This window comes from Cricetulus griseus, chromosome 3, assembly GCF_003668045.3.
Source record: "Cricetulus griseus strain 17A/GY chromosome 3, alternate assembly CriGri-PICRH-1.0, whole genome shotgun sequence".
In the NCBI taxonomy this organism is placed as follows: domain Eukaryota; kingdom Metazoa; phylum Chordata; class Mammalia; order Rodentia; family Cricetidae; genus Cricetulus; species Cricetulus griseus.
Genome location: NC_048596.1, coordinates 171,123,848 through 171,143,207, shown reverse-complemented (window position 1 = coordinate 171,143,207; position 19,360 = coordinate 171,123,848). Strand labels below are relative to the sequence as shown.

At 53.1% G+C, this 19,360-nt stretch overlaps 1 protein-coding gene across 3 annotated transcripts; it reads left to right on the top strand.

Moving 5' to 3' along the window:
• The first annotated feature begins 3,062 nt into the window (after positions 1 to 3,062).
• On the top strand, positions 3,063 to 19,041 carry Ccdc102a (coiled-coil domain containing 102A). 3 transcript variants are annotated; one of them, XM_027405671.1, is made up of 10 exons: positions 3,075 to 3,182; positions 7,023 to 7,205; positions 7,303 to 8,031; positions 9,365 to 9,591; positions 11,345 to 11,453; positions 13,222 to 13,338; positions 13,701 to 13,910; positions 15,482 to 15,652; positions 16,214 to 16,317; positions 18,518 to 19,041. In XM_027405671.1, exons 3-10 carry the CDS (start codon positions 7,450 to 7,452, stop codon positions 18,645 to 18,647), a joined length of 1,650 nt encoding a protein of 549 aa, XP_027261472.1. In that variant the 5' UTR covers positions 3,075 to 3,182; positions 7,023 to 7,205; positions 7,303 to 7,449; the 3' UTR covers positions 18,648 to 19,041. The 3 variants fall into 3 exon arrangements, with proteins under 3 accessions (XP_027261470.1, XP_027261472.1, XP_027261471.1); XM_027405669.2 differs by lacking the exon at positions 7,023 to 7,205 and having other exon boundaries at positions 3,063 to 3,182; XM_027405670.2 differs by lacking the exons at positions 3,075 to 3,182; positions 7,023 to 7,205 and adding an exon at positions 3,613 to 3,845.
• The last annotated feature ends 319 nt before the right edge of the window (positions 19,042 to 19,360 follow it).

Below are 19,360 nucleotides of genomic sequence, written 5' to 3'. Positions count from 1 at the left end.
CTGATGAACACACAAGTTCTGACCTGCTGCGTTGCTGATCTGGGCCAGTTCCCCTTCCTAAAGCAACTTGGCAGTAGCCATATTGATGCAGTACTTGGTGGGGACATCAAACCAGCATAGCACACTACAGCCTAGGAATTCTGGACTCTGGACATCCTTCTGGAGTAGCTGGGGCTGCCTCTGTGCCTGGCAGGATTTAGTTTTCTAAATGCCCCCACTCTCCATTCTTCACTCTTTTATTACACACAAAAAGCAAGATACCTGAGCTGAGCATAGTGGTGGGCACATTCCTGTAACCCCATTCAGAAAGGCTCCACATGAGGCCTCAGCCATATAATGAGTGCTTGTCTCAAAAAAAAAATCTTATTTTAAAATTTTAACATATGCATATATCACAAAATTTGTTATTTTACTCATTTATAGGGATTGAGTTCTACAACGCGAAGTACACACACTGTTGTGCAACCATCACCACTGTCTATCACCAAGCCTTTTTGATTTCCCAAACGTAACACCCCATTCACTGGACCCAAAGGCCTGGTAACTACTCTTCTAATGTGTCTCTATTAATGCATCAACTCTAAGGATCTTATAGTCATGGTCACACAGTGTGTATCCTTCTCTGACCAGTTAATTCCACAATGCACACCATCAAGATTCAATCATGGCCAGGCAGTGGTGGTACACACCTTTAATCCCAGCGCTTGGCAGGCAGAGGCAGGTGGATCTCTGAGTTCGAGGCCAGCCTGGTCTACAGAGCTAGTACCAGGACAGCCAGTAGTAACGTTACACAGAAACCCTGTCTTGAAACACAAGTGTGTGTGTGTGTGTATGTGTGTGTGTGTGTTTAGATATAGATATATATATTCTAAAAAGTAATGCGACTCAAAAACTGTCAATGTGTTGACGGCAAAGATAACAGCAGGGGTATAGAAGGTACATACTAGTATAGGCCACAATCACCCTCCAGTATCTTGAGTCTGAAGACAAAACCCCATGCCCTGTCTCCTGGTGAGGGAAGCTAAAACCAGATTTTACCAGAGGGGCCTAGAGAAGTGACAGTGATCAGACTGAGAGATATGGGCTCTGAGACTTCCCAAAGTGAATTTAAGCCAACCAGTGGTTTTCCAACATTAACTGGTTTCGCCATTACATGTTGGTAATGACTCCCAGTACACAGGATAGCTGTGTGGCTAAGTAACTCATGGGAGCTGTCTAACCTATTGCTAGCATGTACTAGGTTTCTGAGTGAGTGGCTCCCTTCACACACCCTTTGCAAAACATATGTACACAACATACACACACACACACACACACACACACACACACACACACACACACACACACCAGGGAGGGCTCAGTTGTGATGTAGTACAGCCTGAGGCTAGGCACACCATCAACCCGACCTCCATCACCCTCCTACCCTTTACCAACTCCAAACACTAGGGAAAGATGTCTTGATTCAGGGCTGTCACCCCTGGGACATCCTGTCTCACTGGAACAGCTCACTGCTGTGAGATCCCATCTGAGCCTAAAGCCAATCTGAACTTTCATTTCCCCAGCTCTAAAAGGAAGACATCTTTGTCCTGAGTTCTCAATGTGTGAATCCCACAAGTTGCCCCTGTACAGGAAGCAGAGGGCAGCCACTGGAGCACCTGCAGGCTGGTAATCTGCAGGTGCTAACCAAATCTCAAGGGTGCCCACCCAAACACATCTCCCACAGATCAGAGCAGCTACCCACACAGCGAAAGACAAGTGAAACTATAGAACTTGCAAAATCTGTGGGATTTCACGAAATTGGTGGAGGCCAGGCAGGAAAGGGAGCAGAAGACCACAGAGTGGGGAAGTGGCTGACTTCAAAAAGAAACGCCGAGCTCACTGAAGACTCAGAGTGGGGGCTGAAGAGACAGCGCAGAGTTTAAGAGCACTTGGTGCTATCTCAGAGGACCCCAGTTTCCTTCCCAGCATTCACATGGTAGATCACAACTATCCATAACTCCAGCTTCAGGGGATCTGACCCCCTCTCCTGACACACACATGGTGCTCTTAGAAGGGGAAAAGATTCAAAGTGACCCCTGTTTCCAAGGGAGCCCTTGTTTGTTCGGTTTTTTTGTTTGCTTTTGTAAGATAGGATTTCTCTACAATAGCCCTGGCTGTCTTGTAACTCACTCTGTAGGTAGTACAGGCTGGCCTCGAACTCAGAGACCCGCCTGCTTTTGCCTCCCAAATGCTGGTATAAAGACCCCAAGTGTTGGGATTGAAGGTGTGCACCACCACGGATCTGGCTAGCACTGATATTTTTTTGTTTAAAAAAAAAATTCTAGAGTAAATCATCTAGGAAGGATGCTACTGTTCAACTTCATATGAAAAAAAGTTTCAACTCTCAGTACTGTGTTCATTCTTCACAAACTACTAAGCACATGACCATAATTAGAATTGAAACATTCTTAATCAAAAGATATGATTTGTTTGCCTTCATCATCTTTATCTTTTCTAGAGACCAATCAACGCAGCCTAGCTACCCAGGCATTTTGTGACTTTTGGTCCTGTCTGTAAGACTGACCTCCCTCGCTGTAGGATGTGGTGTGGGGACAGCATTCTGATCTTCCTCTTCCCTTAAGAAGACTACAGACACCCTACCCCCAGGAGAAAGTTAGCCCCGAAAAGACTGTGCACAAGGGGTGCATGCCTCTGCCAAGCACCATCGCACACCAGAGGGTAAAAAACTCCACATTGTGGGTAGGTCCCCATCACTGAGATCGCTTTGGTTGGACAAATAAGGGAAATTGAGGCCCATTAAGGACATGGACTTTGGCCCAGGTCCAGTCGGTGACAAGGCTGGCACTGGGAAGAATGCAGTTAACCAGAGGACTTGGTGACGGACGCTCCACGTGGGCCCGTGGTACCCACTCCTGTTCGTGGTTGGCGGGAAAACTGAGGTCGAGAAACCTGCGAGGGACACCCCACATTAGGTGAACCAGCGGGGGTCTCGCGGCCTGGCCCCAGCCCGCCGCAGGCCGCGCCCCACGCGGGGCCCCCGCCCGCTCCCCTTCCCCTCCCCCGGCGGGAGGAGGAGACTCGGCGGCCCTCCCCCGGCCTCCCGACGGCCGCAGCAGCCAGCCCCGCGCCCTCTCCACCCTGAGCGGCATCTCGAACGTCCCGAATCCCGGCCACGGCCCGAGGTGAGCGGGGATCGCGAGGCGAGAGGTCACGGCGGCGGGGGAGGTGCTGCGGACCGGAGCCTCTCCCGCGCGGGAAGAGCTCTGCAGCGGGGACAGGAGCCGGGGCGGGGCCGACGAACACCAAACTTTGAGCCCAACTTTCTGGTCCCCACTTGGGGTCTCCCAGCCCTTCCCCTCCCCGGCAGAGGCCGGGTCCCGCGGCGGGACAGTGGGGGAGGGGGCGCCCCTGGAATGCCTGCTGGGCCGGGAGGGGCGGCGGGCGGGGGCGGAATGTGGAACTCTTCCCGGGGGACCCAACGTGGTCACCATGGCGAGTGCCGGACGGACGGGTGGCACTGGCCAATCAGAGCACGGCTTCACGCCCAGACCCTCGGCGCTGCCAATGGAAGCCAAGCGGTGGGGTGGGCGGGACCGCGTTGCAGGACCGGACCCCCGCATCCTGCCAGCCGCTAGGGGGAGCGGGGCTGGTGGCCCACGAAGAGGCGATCAAGTAGGGACTAAGGCTGTGCTGGGCCCTAGAAAACAGAAAACTAACTTCGGGAACTAATGGGGACAGGTGGAGCAAGGGCTGGGTGCTAAGAAAGGGGTCTCAGCAGTCCACCGCTCTGGCAGTGCTGGGGTGAAGTCTGCAAGCCTCTTCCCCATCCCGCGGCTTCAGTCTGTGTAAGTGAGATATGCCCCTTATTCGGCCGGTTCCCTGAGCTTTTGTGGGAGTTGGATTGGTTCTTATTGGCACAGAGTCTGCTTACCTGCTGGAGGTATTAAGAATCTTGTTGGTGCCTCTAGATTCTACACATAAGGAAACAGGCCCAGAGACCAGGGACTTGCACATACCACACGGCATAGCAATAGGAAAGCTAGGATTGACGGCTGTTCTATACGAATGTGCGATCCCAAGAGTCCTGGTGCTGGAGTCGGTGCCCAGGAAGGTGTCCACTTTCCCTTATCCAAGTCACATTTGTTTGGTGGACCTAATGTCTGATGACCTCCCCCCAATAGGCACTCCTAGGGGCATGGGGCTCTTCAGGTAGTCATGACCCAGCTTCAGAGGCACCCAATTCCACATTTTAGTTCTGTTTACTGCTAGCATGCTGTGCCATGGCAGGCAAATAGCTGTCCATCTAGGCTCAGGTGACCCAGCTGTAAGGGAAAGAGTTGGAATCTGTGACTTAGGATATAGGGATACCTGGGTTCTCTTCCAGCATGGAGACCTAGCTTTCCTCCCTCTCTCACCCTCCGTTTCTCTCCTGGAGGTCCAGCAGCTATATGCTGGGCTCTCTCAGTATCCGTGGTCAGAGGAACCGATGCCCATAGTCTGCGGGCTGACCAGCCTTGGGCCCTGCACTTATCCAATCAGGCAGTCCCCCTGTGGTTTCCTACTGGGCTCTAATCCCTACCCACAGCTAGGCCTGTGGCCCTGGGCTTAGCCCAGAGTCCACCTGAACGATTCTAAGAGGACATAGGAGAAGTCAGAGTTATGGAGGTCCCGGGTTCCCCATCGCCACAGCTGGCCCCCATCCAGTTCTTAGTGTCCCTCATGCCTCTCCACGGATACTGAGAGAACCAATCAAACACCAAGGACAGAATACAAAGTTGAATATCAACCCCAATTAGAGAGACTTCCTCAGGCAAGAGCTCAGATGTCTGACTCTGACATTGACCACAGACAGACTTAGATACCTACCTGTATTAACGCCAGGCTGAAAACTGGCTTCTGATTTTTAGGACTACACAACTTTCCCAAACTGTCTGACCATAGGGAGACCCCCTAATAGGAGCTTTGTCCATCTTTCATGGGCTCAGGAAACATTCATACAGCATCTGCTCCGGCTCTGCCCTGTTCAGATAGCCAACAAGACCAAGAAGCCTTTGAGAGCTTCACAGTATGTTCATTCCCTGAAACAAGGAGGGTCTGGTGTTTAGAAAAACTAGCATGAGGTTAGAAGGTCTTCTCGGGTGAGGAGATGATGCAGGCAGGTCTTGAAGGTTGTGCAGGAGTTTACAGCTGTAGACAGGAAGAGGGAGAGGCGTTCCCAATGAGTCTGTGAACAAAAGAAGACCCTGGTCACTTTCTACGGGCGGCACTGAATCTGTAGCCTGTAATGAGTGGCCAGTCAAAGTGTCCTTGTTTCCTGGACCAGGCAGGGACCAAGTTATGGCTGGGGTTCAGAAGCTCTGAGACCTTCTCAACTCTGCTGCTTAACTCAGATGCAACTCTACGTCTTCCATCACACTAGCCAACTTTAGGCAAGTACTATATGCAGGGCCTGCCTTATAAGCTGTAAGCAGCACAAGATGCCTCTATAGAGTGGAAGGCAGTGCTGTAAGAGGTCCCTGGCCAGGTATGGCTGTGGGATGGGATAGGACATTTCCTAATGGTGGTGCCTGAGTTGGGAGCATGGGCTGGCTGGCTTTAGGAGGAATGGAGACAGCTACTCAATGGGCCTGTGGGCGCTGCCCCCACCCTCAGCTGCTCCTTGGAGTACAATGGCAGCCTTAGGTAATCAGCCTCCCCCCACCCCCCAATGTCACCAAAGGAAAAAGGCACTGAACCTGGGGATGAAGGGACAAGTGGCAGGCAGCGGGGCCCTGCCTGCCTATCTATAGCAGGAGGCATGAGCAGGGCCTATGTGTACCTGGGTTACCACAGATACTTGAGTGTTTCCAAGGCTGTTATGTGAGTAGGGTGGGAACGGGGATGTGTTGCTAGGCAGAGGCCAGCTGCACAGGGGTCTGCACAGGTGTGCTTGTGGGGGTGGGGTGGACATGTTCCACCTCTTCCCCCAAGCAAGTGCATACCTGTTCTTGGTCTGAGGAGAAAGGCAAAAGGTGTTCAGAGCCTCCCTGCCCCACTGTTCCTACCCTTCCCCCCACCCTACACCCCAGAGGGGCCAGAGCTGACTTTGGAGGCCCCAGCCTGGAAGCCATTAGGGGCCTGCATGATGTCTGCCCTGTTCCTGTGCCATGGGCTTAGAATTTCTGGAAGGAGCCAGTTGGAGCCCTCTCAAAGCCAAGCAGAGCCCTATGCCAGGCCTGGCAGCTCTGAGGCAGTGGATGTAACGGCGGCAGCCCCCCTGCCACACTTCTACCATAGAACTTGGGCTTCCTGCCAACCCCCTCCTCTCCTCTCCCCTGCAGATAGATAGATGCTCATGTTGTTTCTTTTAGGGCTGTTCTGATGGAACTGGGCCAGGAAAATGGGGAAGGGGGAGTGTTGTGTGCCCAGAATTCTCTTAGGAGTGCATGTTTGGGGGCCTATTAGTGTGCTGGTGCATGTATACAAGTGTATCTGTATCTATTTGTATAGCTGTGTGCCCATAGGTCCATCTCTGACCGTATGTGTCATTTACCCCTGTTTTGTGTGGGTGGGATTGCTCGCATGTTCCCAGATGTGTCTGTGTATGCAGAAATGTCTAGATGCTTGTGGGCGCCAAAGCTACCAACTCATCACCCAGGCCGAGACACTGAGTCAGAAAGGGCACACTGCCTGTCAGGAACTAGATCCTGGGTCCTTGTGTCTGTCTAGTGACTATCCACACAGTTGAGATATGTATGGAACTGTAAGCAATAAGGGTGACATGGGCTCAGTAGTAGAGAGCTTGTTAATGGTTTTCCATGGAGAAGCTGGGGAGACTCGGAGTCTTGAGCCTGCTCAGAGGTTGCTTGAATACTCAACAAGCCCCACACGGGGACCCCTGAAATGTAGTCTCTGCTGTATACCTGCCAAACACCGCAGGCCATGAACTGCTGATTGTTTATTAAGCAAGGCTCCAGGTGAACCTGAAGCACACCCGGATGAAGGTATCCTGGTCTTCCTTACTCTGCACCTCCCTCCCATAGTACAGGCAGAGAAGCAGAAGCCCAGAAAGGCTTACATGAAGCTCAGACACAACAAATCAAGTGTTCGGATCAGCGGCCTTGAAGGGATGAGGGGAGTTGGAGCCAGGGAGAAAGTAGCTGAAGACCCCTGCAGGCCTCCTTGGGGCCACCCTGGAACACACCTCCCCCTTCCTACTACTGCCAGTACTGTCCCATTCGTCCCCTGAGCATGCATAGGGCTGGCTGATGGGGTAACTGTCAGTGGTGGTCACAGCCCAATAATGGTTGTGTTCTCCCACAGGTCTGAAGAGCTGTCCCAGACGGGTATCCGAGGAGTAAGTGAGCCCCGGAGTCCATCACACACACAGTGGTATCATGTAGGTCTCTGGTCCCTGGCGTCGTCCTTGAGCCTAGGCGAGTTCACACCCAGGGCCTGCCCAGCCTCACTATGAGCCACGGCCCGAGCCCGCGGCTGGCCGAGTCTCCTCAGCTGTCCAAGAGCAGCCTGCTTACCATCCTGGGCAGCCCGTCCCCGGATCGCATGGGCCCGGCCGACTCGTTGCCACCCACACCGCCCAGCGGCACGCCGTCACCGGGGCCGCCCCCCACGCTACCTCTGCCCGCGCCCGCCCTGCTGGCCGACGGCGACTGGGAGAGCCGCGAGGAGCTGCGGCTGCGGGAGCTGGAGGAGGCACGCGCGCGAGCCGCGCAAATGGAGAAAACAATGCGCTGGTGGTCCGACTGCACGGCGAACTGGCGCGAGAAGTGGAGCAAGGTGCGCGCTGAGCGCAACCGTGCGCGCGAGGAGGTGCGCCAGCTGCGCCAGCGCCTGGACACACTCACCAAGGAGTTGGCTGGCGCGCGCCGCGAGCGCCAGGAGGCTCAGGGCGAGTGCGAGGCGCGCGGACGTGAGCTGGCCCGGCTGCGGGGAGCGCATGGCACGGTGGACAAGACACACGACGGCCCGGAGCCTGAGCGCGAGCATGAGCCTGTGCGCGACATCGGGGCGGAGAGGCCGCCTGGCAGCCAGGTGCGCCCAGCTACACAGATTGGAAGAAGGCTGGCTTTCGGGCTGGGCTTGCACAGGGGTACAGGTGGGAGGGAGCAGTGAAAAACAGCTAGGAAAGATCTGGTCTCTAGTGAGGTGGTGGAGAGGCCAGGTAAAGATCACCTTACACTGGAGATCTCCAAATTCTGGTGGTCTGTACACCTCCCACACCTTAGAAGTCATCGAAGTCAAAGAATCTTCCACGACAAGCACAGGAGAAATCCTTGGACTTGCCTTAGATGAGTGGTAGAGCTGACTCTTCATTCTTTCTTTCATCCTGAAGGGAACTGGCTCTCTGGTCCCCAAGCCAGGCCTTTGGGAGGGGCGTCAGAAAGACTTCCCCTGAAGACGTTAGTTAAGCTGAAGCTGAGAAGAGGCATGTGGGAAGTGCCATGATCCATAATAGTTGATGGTCGTAGCAAAAGCTGGTAGGCTGGCTGGAGTCCTGCTGAGCCTGGGGAGCGGTGGTAGCTGTACCCACCACCCCGTGCCTATAGAGACATTATCTACTTAGTCCCTACAGCAACCCCGAGACAGGGAGGTTCAGAACCAAGGTCTGTGTTGCTTCTCCAGCTGCTGTGTTTGCATGGGTAGTGGGAGAGTGTAACATATAGTATGGCTGGGGCAAGATGATGGTGCAAGGGCAGGCCACACAGGCAAGCTCTGGGCATTGGTCCCCAGGAGACCAGTTCCTAGCAATGAGACTCTTAGCAGACACTCTCCTCTCTGGCCTGGGCCTCATGCTCTTCTTACCCTCTAGTTTGGTTGTTGTCACAGCCCCGGAGTCTCCAGCAACAGTTTAGGGAGCCTCAGGTTTGCAGTCTGAGTTTGCGTACCAGCCCAGACACTCCATATTCTGTGATCTTCCTTTCTGGTGTTTCCATCTGTCCCAGGTGGCAATCAGAGCACCCTTCCAGGACCACCTGAGGTCAGAAGGGTGAGAGGTCAGTCCTTCACACGTCCTCAGAGCCACCAATTTCCCAGTGACTGTATTTGCCCCTGAATTGGAATCCTAAGCCGTAGTAAGAATTCCTGCTTCAGCATCTGTTCCAAGTAGTTCACCCAATGTTTGCATACTTGGGTGCCCAGGATATAGGAAACCCTGGTGGCTGGCAGTGTATTCCCAGGATGTGAAGGGAGAGGTCCAAGAAGGAGAATAAAGCAGCAGCAAGAGAAACCAGGGCCAAGAAGCACTGTGTCACCTGCCCCAGGTCACTTAGCAGGCTCATTCCAGAGCAGGGCCTGAGATGACCATGAGGATGGTGGCCAGGGTAAGTCCCTGGGCCAGCTGCAGTCCCTACCTTGGTCCCCACAGGAGCTGGACCTGGTGGAGAGCCTGCTGAAGAGCAGACCAGAGGAGACTGAAGGCTGCTGGGATGCCTGCAGTATGGCAGCTGGGGGCTCTCGAGCCAGCTCAGGCCGCCAGGATCGCAACCGCCTGCCCTGGGAGGATACAGCCAGTACAGAGGAGGATGCTTCCAAGCTGACTGCCCTGCGGCTCCGGCTGGATGAATCCCAGAAGGTGCTGCTTAAGGAACGAGAGTGAGTCCTGTGGGGAAGGTGGGGCCTGGGGCTGGGCACCCCAGAATGCAGGTGAGTCACGTGAAAGCTGTTGGGGCACAGGCTCATATTTTACTTTATCTTTGGGTGGTTTGGGGCTTGGGTTTTTTGGGGGGGGTTGTTTGGGTTTTCTGTTTGTTTGTTTTTGTCTTTTTTGTCACCCCCCCTCTCCTGCCCCAACCCCTGCCAGATGAGGACAAAACCCAGCTAGGGCTCTGGACTTGCTTGGCAAGCGTTCTACCATTGAGCTAAATCTCCAAACCTACAATCTAAGATTTTAGAGCAGTGAACCCACTACAGTGTCTTTTTTGCTTTTTATAAAGATTTTTAAATTTTTTATTATTTTTATGTGTGCCTTCTTGGCTGGGTGATGATGGCAGTGGCAGCAGCACACACCTTTAATCCCAATACCAAGGAGGCAGAGGCAGGGGCAGGTCTCTGTGAGTTCGAGACCAACATGGTCTACAGAGTGAGTTCAGGACAGCCAGAGAAACCCTGTCTCAAAAAACAAATTATGTATGTGAGTGATTTATAGGTATGTGTATATGTATGTGTACCATGTGAGTGTCTGGTGCCCATGGGGGCTAGAAGAGGGGATTGGATCCCCTGGAACTGGATTATAGATGTTTGTAAACTGCCATTGTGGATGCTGGGAACCAAGCCTGGGTCCTCCATAAGAGCAGCAAATATTTTGACCTCTGCACCATCTCTTCATCCCTCATCATTTGTTTTTAAAGTAGAACTTCAGTACGTGAACCCAGGCTGACCCTGAGCTCCCTGTGTAGCCTATGGTGGCCTCAAGCTTACTTCTGATGACAAAGAGGGTAGCAGGCTTAGGGAAAGCGGGGATAGGAAAGGAGGTTGGAGAGTTTTGTTTTAGGGGAGTTGTGTTTGGCACAAGAAGGTAACAGTTGGTGAGTGTGTGGGTCTGGAGACTCAGACAAATCTGGGCTAGAGGGGAAAAGGCAGGGGTCATCAATGAACAGGTGACCTTGGAACTCAGGAATCTGAGAATCAGAAGTGGACTGGCAAGGAGGAGATTATGGCAGGAGTCCTGGCTCTGTCAGGCTCAGAGTCCGGCTAGAGGAAGGGGTGGGGAGAGAAGTAGGAGGACCATTTTCGGGGAGAAGGAAACAAGATACTGTTTAACAGGAGGGTGGGTGGCTGGACTGAGCACTTAGCTAACCAATGGATTTAGAACATGGATGTCACCAGTGACTTGGATGATGGCATTTAGAGGGTATGACCTGATGTTCATGAGTATTCTGCAGCTGTGGTGACCAGGAAATAAGTGTATAGATTACATACTTGGTTCACGCATACAATTTTACTTTTAAAAAAATCAACATAAGAGCTTGGGAAGAGGAGCTCAGTGGCTTAGCTGGCATCTATAAAGCCTAGGGTTCAGTGCAGGGGCGGGGGGGGGGAGAACAGGAGGAAGGGAGGAAGAAGGCATGCCCTGTGATGAGTTGGAGAGATGCTTCTATGGGTGCACCTTTGGCTAAGGAAAGCCAAAATGGTCAGTAGCTGACAGAAGCTGGGGAGAGGATGAAATGGGTTCCTTCTGACCACCTCCCCTGCCCACACCTCATCTTGGACTTCTAGTTACAGAATGTGGGAGAATGCAGTCTACTGTTGTTACGACAACAAAATCAAGCTATTGCACCCCCTGAATTATGGAGTCAAAACAAAAGGAGTCTAATAAAGTCCCCGTGCTTGCCTGTCCCCTCCCCAGGGATAAACTGGCTCTGAGCAGGAGCATCGAGAAGCTGGAGGGAGAGCTTAGCCAGTGGAAGATCAAGTATGAGGAGCTGAGCAAGACCAAGCAGGAGGTGCTCAAGCAAGTAAGGCTGGAGGCTGTGTGTGTGGGGGGGGAAGCCCCTGCTGGTGGCAGCTGCACACTGGGGAGTTCCAACCCAGGACACAGGTTAGGGTGGAATCCCTTCACTGCCATGGTTCTGAGTACCAGGGCAGGCAGGGAGATGATGGTAGCCTAGCAGGTAAGGTCTATGTGTAGAGAAGGCATCAGAATAACCCAAAGAGCCTGGTGGTGGGGGCGCACACCTTTAATCCCCCAGCACCCGAGAGATGGAGGCAGGCGGATCTCTGAGTTCAAGGCCAGCCTGGTCTACAGAACAAGTTCCAAGACAGCCACAGCTACACAGAGAAACCCTGTCTCAGGAAAAGTGGGAGGGAGAAAAACAGCATGAAGGAGGTGGGGTGATAGGCTGGGGAGGGTCTCCATAAGATGACATCCAAGCCGGGTGTGTCAGGTCACACCTGTAATCCCAGCATTTGGGAGACTGAGATAGGAGGATTGCCTGTCAAGTTCAAGGCCAATTTAGATAGGGTGAGACTCTGTCTCAACATCTCTGCTCCACTGCCTTCAAGATGCTGTTTAAAGTGAGACCTAAAGGGGCTAGATGAAGTCATTCTTGAGACGATAGGGTTGCTCAGCAGCAGTCCTGGAATAGACAGACAGACACCTGATGTATGCTGGACACAGAAAAGGCTAGTGTAGCTGGAGAATCCTGTCAGAGATGGGGTTGAGGGGATACATTTCAGAGGGTTTGTGACCAGAATGGAGGTGTCAGATGTGACATTTATCTAATGTATGTCGAGTGAAACTGAAGCCTCATGCAGTCAAAGGAGCTGTGTCCTCACGTTCCCAATTTAGCATGAGGCAATGGAGGTTGAGAGGTTGGCTGCTGCATCTGCCTCATGTACAGATTGGTTATGGCCACCAGGGGGCGCAATCGTCTTGGGAAAGCTTTGCCGTATCCTCTGGGATCGCAGAGGTCAAAGACCAGACTTGCATAGGAAAATTGCCTAGAACTGGTCTTCCCTGGGAATCTATCTCTTCAAGCTCCTAAAAGAGCCCTAGGCCCCTCCTTGCCTACTTGAATCTCCCTTCTTTTGGGGTCCAGGAACCTGGCCCCACACTATCCAGACTTCCAAGTGTAGTTGCTGGAAGGACACTAATGGAGCACCAGAATACAGTCGAGCAGAAAATCCTCTTATGCCTGGCTTCCTTCCATGGCATTGTCTTAGAGGCTCACTGTGTGCCTGTTTGGAGCAGCAGCTTGGAGAAGCGCCCGCCCACAGCAGTTCTTATGTCTACACATACACAGTGGTGTTTAGAGCCACCAGTGTGTGTTGGGAACCATGGGGGAGCAGCAAATACTTTGACCTCTGCACCATCTCTTCATCCCTCATCATTTGCCGTGTTGTGGGCAGTGAGATGAGGCCAGGTGGATGGGAGGAGCACACTGGAGCATTGTGTCATGGGACTTTGTGAGAATGCATGAGTTGGGTTCTATCTAAATACACCAAGAAACCCTCAAAGGGGTTTTGGTGTGTGGGGGTGGGAGGGTGAACTGACTTTGTTAAGGTTCACACTTGATTCCCATGGTGGACAGTGAGCTGACCCAGTCATGTGCTGCCAGATTGTGACGAGGTAGGAGGTGACAGATGTGTGAAGCACAGAGTGGACAGACTCAGCCTACTCTGGGTCCCTGGGACCCCTTTACCCTGGCTGGTGCTCACTTCCATCACTGCCTCTGGGATATATCCTGGTGGTCCTGGTGATCAGGCTGGGTGATGTCTTTGCAGCTCAGCATCCTAAAGGAAACACACCAGGATGAACTGGGCCGCATGTCTGAAGACCTGGAGGATGAGCTGGGCGCACGCTCCAGCATGGATCGCAAGATGGCTGAACTGAGGGGTGAGGTGAGTGACTGAAAAGAGAGAGGGGCAATGCCTGAGACTCAGGGGTTCAGGGGATCTATTGAGCAATCAGTGGGAAAAAGACGGAAGCCTGGGCTGTGCTGCTGGTGGGGGTGGAGGGCGGACAGCCACACTCCAGGGGTTTAGTCTGCAGGAGGCATCCCCTTTCCCACACAAAACCCAGAAGCGCCCCCACATCCTGAACACCATGAAAAAAAAAAAAAAAAAAAAGCCCAGCATAATTATAGCTGCTGCAGCTGGATCTGCTTCCTGGTGCCATTTTTGGCTTCAGGGTGGGGGGTGCATCTAGCTCGTCTCTCCACCCCTGTCCCCCAGGAGTCTCACTGCATTCCTCGCTGTTGCAGATGGAAAGGCTTCAGGCAGAGAATGCAGCTGAGTGGGGCCGCAGAGAGAGGCTGGAGACGGAGAAGTTGGGCCTGGAGAGGGAGAACAAGAAGCTGCGTGCACAGGTTGGAGACCTGGAGGAGGCCCTGGCTCGCAGACGGCGTCAGAATGCCAGTGCCCTGGATTGTGATCTGAGGGCCAGCCAGGCCGCTCTCTTCGAGAAGAACAAGGTGGGACAGGAAGTGATTCCCGGGGCCCCCATCTAGCTAACCAACACACTAGTGTATATCCTGCATGTGGGTAACTGCAGTATAGGTTGGGCCTCCTTGATCCCCAAATTAGACATCCAAAGGGCTCCCAAACCCCCAACTTTGAGCATTAACACGATGCCTCAAAAGAGCAGAAAAATTCACACTTAGGTGTGGTAGGTCCCAGTCAAAATGCGAGGGCAAATAAAAAAGTTAAAGGAAATTGCAATCAGACCCTAATGACATACATGAAACTAATAGATTCTATGTTTAGACCCAGGTCCTGCCCCCAAGAGATCTCATGATGTATATGTGAGTACCTCAAAAGCCCAAAGCTTCTGGAATCTAGGCTGAAGATAAAGTTTGGTAGAATTCTTGCCTAGTATGCTCAGAGCCTTGGGTCCTTTCCCCAGCATCATGTAACACAGTGTGAAGTCACACATCTATAGTCCCAGCATCTAGAAGATAGAGGCAGAAGGATCAGAAGCTCAAAGTCATCCTTGCCCACAAGGAGAATTCAGTGCCAGCCTGGACTACATGAGACTCCATTAAAAAAAAAAATTGAAAACCAAACCACTTTTGAGCCTAGGCACTTTCAGATAAAAGATACTCAACTACTATAAGATAAAGCAGTTGGTAATTATAGTAGCTACATGTTCTGAGCACCTACTGTGAGATAGTGACAGCAATGAACAAACAGCTGTGTCTACATATTCCATGCTTCTGATCTGATGTCTTAGAGGGACAGATTGCTCTCTCCATCACATACGGTTAGGCCTAGCCCTGAAAAGGCTTCCTGGGGGGCAATGACTTTGGGCTGAGGTATCCAAGAAAAGTGGAAGTTGACTGGTGGTAAACTTTCCAGAGGGTAGGGTGAGAACTGGGGAGTCATAGACGAAAGGAGGACTCTGGATGGGTGTGTGTGACAAGGCGACCCAGGTGGTAGAAGCAGGAACCGTGGGCTTCGTTGAGAGCAGCAAGCAGAGGTGGGGTGGGCAGCTGCCAGATGGAAGGCGGTGGTAGCTCAGAGGGTAGAGAGCCACTGCAGTTCCCAAGGCTGCAAGGGGTGACAGACAACCAGACCCTGCTGGAACGGGTGGAGGAGAAAGTAAAGCCAGGGCTGACCCCCCTCTGTAGATGGGAAATGAGTAGGGTGGCCATCTCTTTTCCTGGCTGTCCCACTTTGACCTCAGCTCTCTTCCTGTGCTGTGGAAGAGACTTACTGCACTGTCTGGCTCATCCCCAGCCTTAGAAGATGCATACCACGTGCTTGTCACCAAGACTGTAGAGCTCATCGCTTCCCTCAGATCCACAGCCCACTGGACACCTTCCTGGATCATGACAGTTATACAGCCAAGTGGAACCACTGAGTCACCCACCTAGCCTTCTCACCTCACTAGGTGGTGGCACTGCCAGCCCCCAGCTGATCACTAAGCTTTAACATTCAACAGCAGGGGTGATACCCCTGTAGAGGACATGCCAGGGTCTCCTAGCTGACTGTCCCATGGGCCTCCCTGAGTGAGCATGTGACCCAAGCCTTCCCATCCCTGTAGGAGCTGGCAGACCTGAAGCATTTGCATGGCAAGCTCAAGAAGCAGTTTCAGGAGAAGGTGGCAGAGCTGGCACACGCCAATCGGCGTGTGGAACAGCACGAGACGGAGGTAAAGAAGCTGCGGCTGCGGGTGGAAGAGCTCAAGAAAGAACTGGCCCAGGCGGAGGACGAGGCAAGTGCCAACAGACCTGAGAGGAATGGGCCATATGCCCACTTGTGCTGCTGTGTACTGGGGCCTGGCACCTGAGGCAGTGAGCAGGTGGCAGCAGATGGAGGGGAAGGCAAGTGGATGAGGTAAATGAGCAAGTGAGGTGAATGGAGGTGTCGATGGTGAGATAGAAGGCAGGAGGATTCCACGTGCACAGAGGACTAGACAGACGGATGAATGGAGAGCAAAGTGGATGAATGAGCTAGAGCAACAGGTGGCTGATGGTGATGGGTGTACAAACAGATTGATGACTGGGTGGGTGAAGGGACAGGGAACAAAGGGCATCTGATGAGGAGCAGGTGAGTATGGGGGAGAGGAAATGTGACCGGGTAAACTGGTGCATGCTGGGTAGATTTGGAGGCTGGTGGCCTTCAGGGATGGAGAGTGGAATGGAAGTGGCTCCAAGGAGCCTCAGCGACAGGAGCTGGAAACTGGGCACAGTTCCAGAGCAGAACATGGGACGTGGCCAAGCCAGGCAGCCTCTGACCAAGCTGATCCTCCTGTTCTCTGTCCTGCTCATCCCAGCTGGATGAGGCCCACAACCAGGCACGGAAGCTGCAGCGGTCACTGGACGAGCAGACAGAGCAGAGCGAGAACCTCCAGGTGCAGCTGGAACACCTGCAGTCCAGGTGGGCAGGGGTGCCCTGCTGGGGGAGGACCCTAAGTGCGCAGAGCAAGGGCAAGAACCCTCAAGAGGGCCAAAGGGGAAGACCAAGAAGGAAGAGCTCCTGGGGCCAGAATCCTGTCCCCTTCGAACAGGAAGGGCCAGGGCCAGGAAGCTGGTAGGGAGTGGCTGCAGGAAGACAGCCCAGCTGTGGGCTCTAGAATTGTCTCCTTCGGATGGGCCGGCTGGTGGTGTGAGTACATGGAGGGCTGCCAAGGAGGCCGGGCTCTCGGCCAGCTGCCAAGGAGGCAGGGCTCTGGGCAGGGCCCAGTGATTCTGGGAGTCCTTAGCAAGAAGCAACACCATCCCCCCCGGGTCTTGGAGGTAGGTGACCCCAGGGTCAGTAGGAATATGAAAGGTTGAGAGCAAGGAATGGCAGAGAGTCAGGTCAGTCCCTCAGCAGTAGCAGGAACCCTCACCCCCTGAAGGAAGTGGAGAGGTGCTTAGATCCGCCTACCTGGCACACCACTCTCTCTCCTGTCCCCACCCCACTGTGCCAACTCTAAATCCTGGCTCCTCCTCCATACATTTCCCACTTCCAAATCCCCCTAGACGCCTCAAAGCACCAGACAGAGCCCTCCAGAGCCATAGCTGGGAAGCCCCAAGAATGTGTGGTCAGTGTGGCCACACCCATACCTTCCTTCTTACCTGTGGGTGGAGGGACCTGGCCTGCAGCCAGAATTCTTGGGTAGGGGAAAGACCAGAGGACCTTAGGACACTGAACCCTGGTGGGTCAGCTCTCCCCTTTGTAAAATGGAGATCTGTCGCTGTGACAGTGAAGAGAGCTTATTGAATCTTAAAAAGCACCTGAACCAACAGATGCTGTGATGTCATTTGCACCTGATTGGAGATGTAGCTCAGTAGCTTGCTGCAAATATTCTACACCCAGATTTGATTCCCAGCACCACATAAACGGAACATGGGGTTATGTGGGTGTGATGCTGGCACTCAAGAGGTAAAGGCAAATCAGAAGTTCAAGGTCGTCCTCGGCTACATAGGGAATTGGAGACTAGCCTGGGCTGCATGAGAATTATGGGTGACGCAATTGGACCAACAAATGCTGAGTCACTATTTGCACTGATTGGCCACTCTCATTGCCTCTCCTGGAAGGGGACTGAGGTGTGGGCTAGATAGATACTATGCCAAGAGCCTGCTGTGAGGCAAAGAAGGGGCAGTCTCTCCCCCCAGGACTGGAAGGCAGAAGAAAGCCCTGCCTAATAGTGACTGGCCTGTTGGGATCTCCTGGTCTCTTGAGCATCTTCTCCGTGCTACTGTGTGCTGAGAGCTTGTGGTCCAGAGAGGCTTTGGAGCCTCCTCCTCCAGGCCTCATGATTATGTGGCATAATCAACAGAGTCTCAGTTTCCCTGTAGCCTTGAGTGAAACCTGAAATTTATACAGGGCCCAGTCACTGATCTGAGTCAGGCTTGTTGCATGCCCAGCTCCACACGGTCCAACCCTGTACACTCCCCCCCTCAACAGGCCACTCGTTCAGCCTGGGGCTTTCCAGAAGTCTCAGCCACATTCCTGGGGAGCCATAAACTCCCAAAATGGGCAGACTGGCTCTGCTCAGCCTCCCCAGCACCTCTGTCGGGGGCGGCCAGGGCCACCCAGGATTGCTGCCTCATTCTAGTTTGTAACTTTTCTTGCTTTAATGTTCCGGACAGCGCACTAAATCACTGTGCAGTAATGGAGCCACACTCTCGCCCCTCCCTGCCTCGTTAATAATTCATGCCTTCCAGTAAGATACATGGAGCAACTGCCTTGTTGGGGGCAGTGCATTTCCTCCACCTCCTCCTAGTCGTATGGGAGAAGTTTGTCTAGCACATTTTGCCTTTGAAAATTGTAATGTGAGGAACTAGGGCTGAGCAGGCACTTGGAACGCAATGTGCTCCACGACCTATTCCTTGGTCTCCTGCATCCCTGTGAGGAACCAACCCCATCTCAGTCACCTCTCTAAGTCCTCCATCCACACCAGAGCTGGCACTGCCCGCTCAGAGCACAACCCCACTGTCTCCTGTCTGAGTGACTTTCAGTTTCCTTGTATATAAGTTGGAGTAGCAACAGCATTCCCCCCATATGAGCACATTGCCTCAGTGTGCATCGAGCCACTACCAGCACAGATGCACTATGATTCCTGCTCTGACCTGCTACCTCCACCCCTCAGGCTCCGCAGGCAACAGCAAAATGCCCCCCTTTTTGGGAAGATCCGCAGTACCCGATTTGGCACCGAGGAAGCCGGAGATGGAGCCAGCGACCTAGATGAGGATGAGGACCTGCAAATCCAGGTGGCCTAGAACATCCGGGGCAGAACAGGACTGGCCTGAAGCCACAGATGCCCAGATGAGCATCCACTCAAACCAAATTGTGCAGCTCTTCATGCTCTCTGCACTCCCTTGGGTCCCATCCCACTGTTGGGGACGACTTCCTCCTCTCCCAGGAAGGCTGCACTCTCACCTACTCATACCCCATGGATGGGGAACCTGTTGGATTTGTATATGTATATATGCCCAGGGTTGCTTGGACCCATTCGATTTTATAAACACAGGACCCAGTTCCTAAGACCCCATCTGCATAGGACTTCATGCAAGGATGGAGCATATGGAGGGAGGCTTGGTGGTCTGGCAGGGGCTATTCATAATAAGATACCATGAACTCAGACTTTTGTAATAAATGGAGTTCAAGCTCTCAGGGCAGAGTCGTGGAATTGCAGCAGACTTGAGAAGGAGGCATGCTGAGTCAGCATTGCCTGCCCCTAACATTGAACTAGAGCCCAGGGTTGTTGAATGAATGAATGAGTACTGAGTGGCTGAGGCATCTGGTGTCCAGCCTGTTGGGAAAGAAGAAGTATGGTGTCTGTCTGATGTGGACAGGAGGAGGCCTCAGTTCCAGAACCTCTTGGGCTCAAATCTCTGCTTTCCCTTACTGACTGCAACCTCAGGGATTTTCCTCACCTTCTTTGAGCCTCAGGTTTCCATCTATAAGTTAGTGTCCCATGGTTCACTGGGCA

Bases quoted from the DNA above. Each gene is read 5' to 3' on its own strand.
- Ccdc102a (XM_027405669.2), top strand. From the start codon at position 7,450: ATGAGCCACGGCCCGAGCCCGCGGCTGGCCGAGTCTCCTCAGCTGTCC. The intron at 13,339-13,700 runs GTGAGTGACTGA...TCGCTGTTGCAG, and splicing joins TGGCTGAACTGAGGGGTGAG to ATGGAAAGGCTTCAGGCAGA. The intron at 15,653-16,213 runs GCAAGTGCCAAC...TGCTCATCCCAG, and splicing joins TGGCCCAGGCGGAGGACGAG to CTGGATGAGGCCCACAACCA.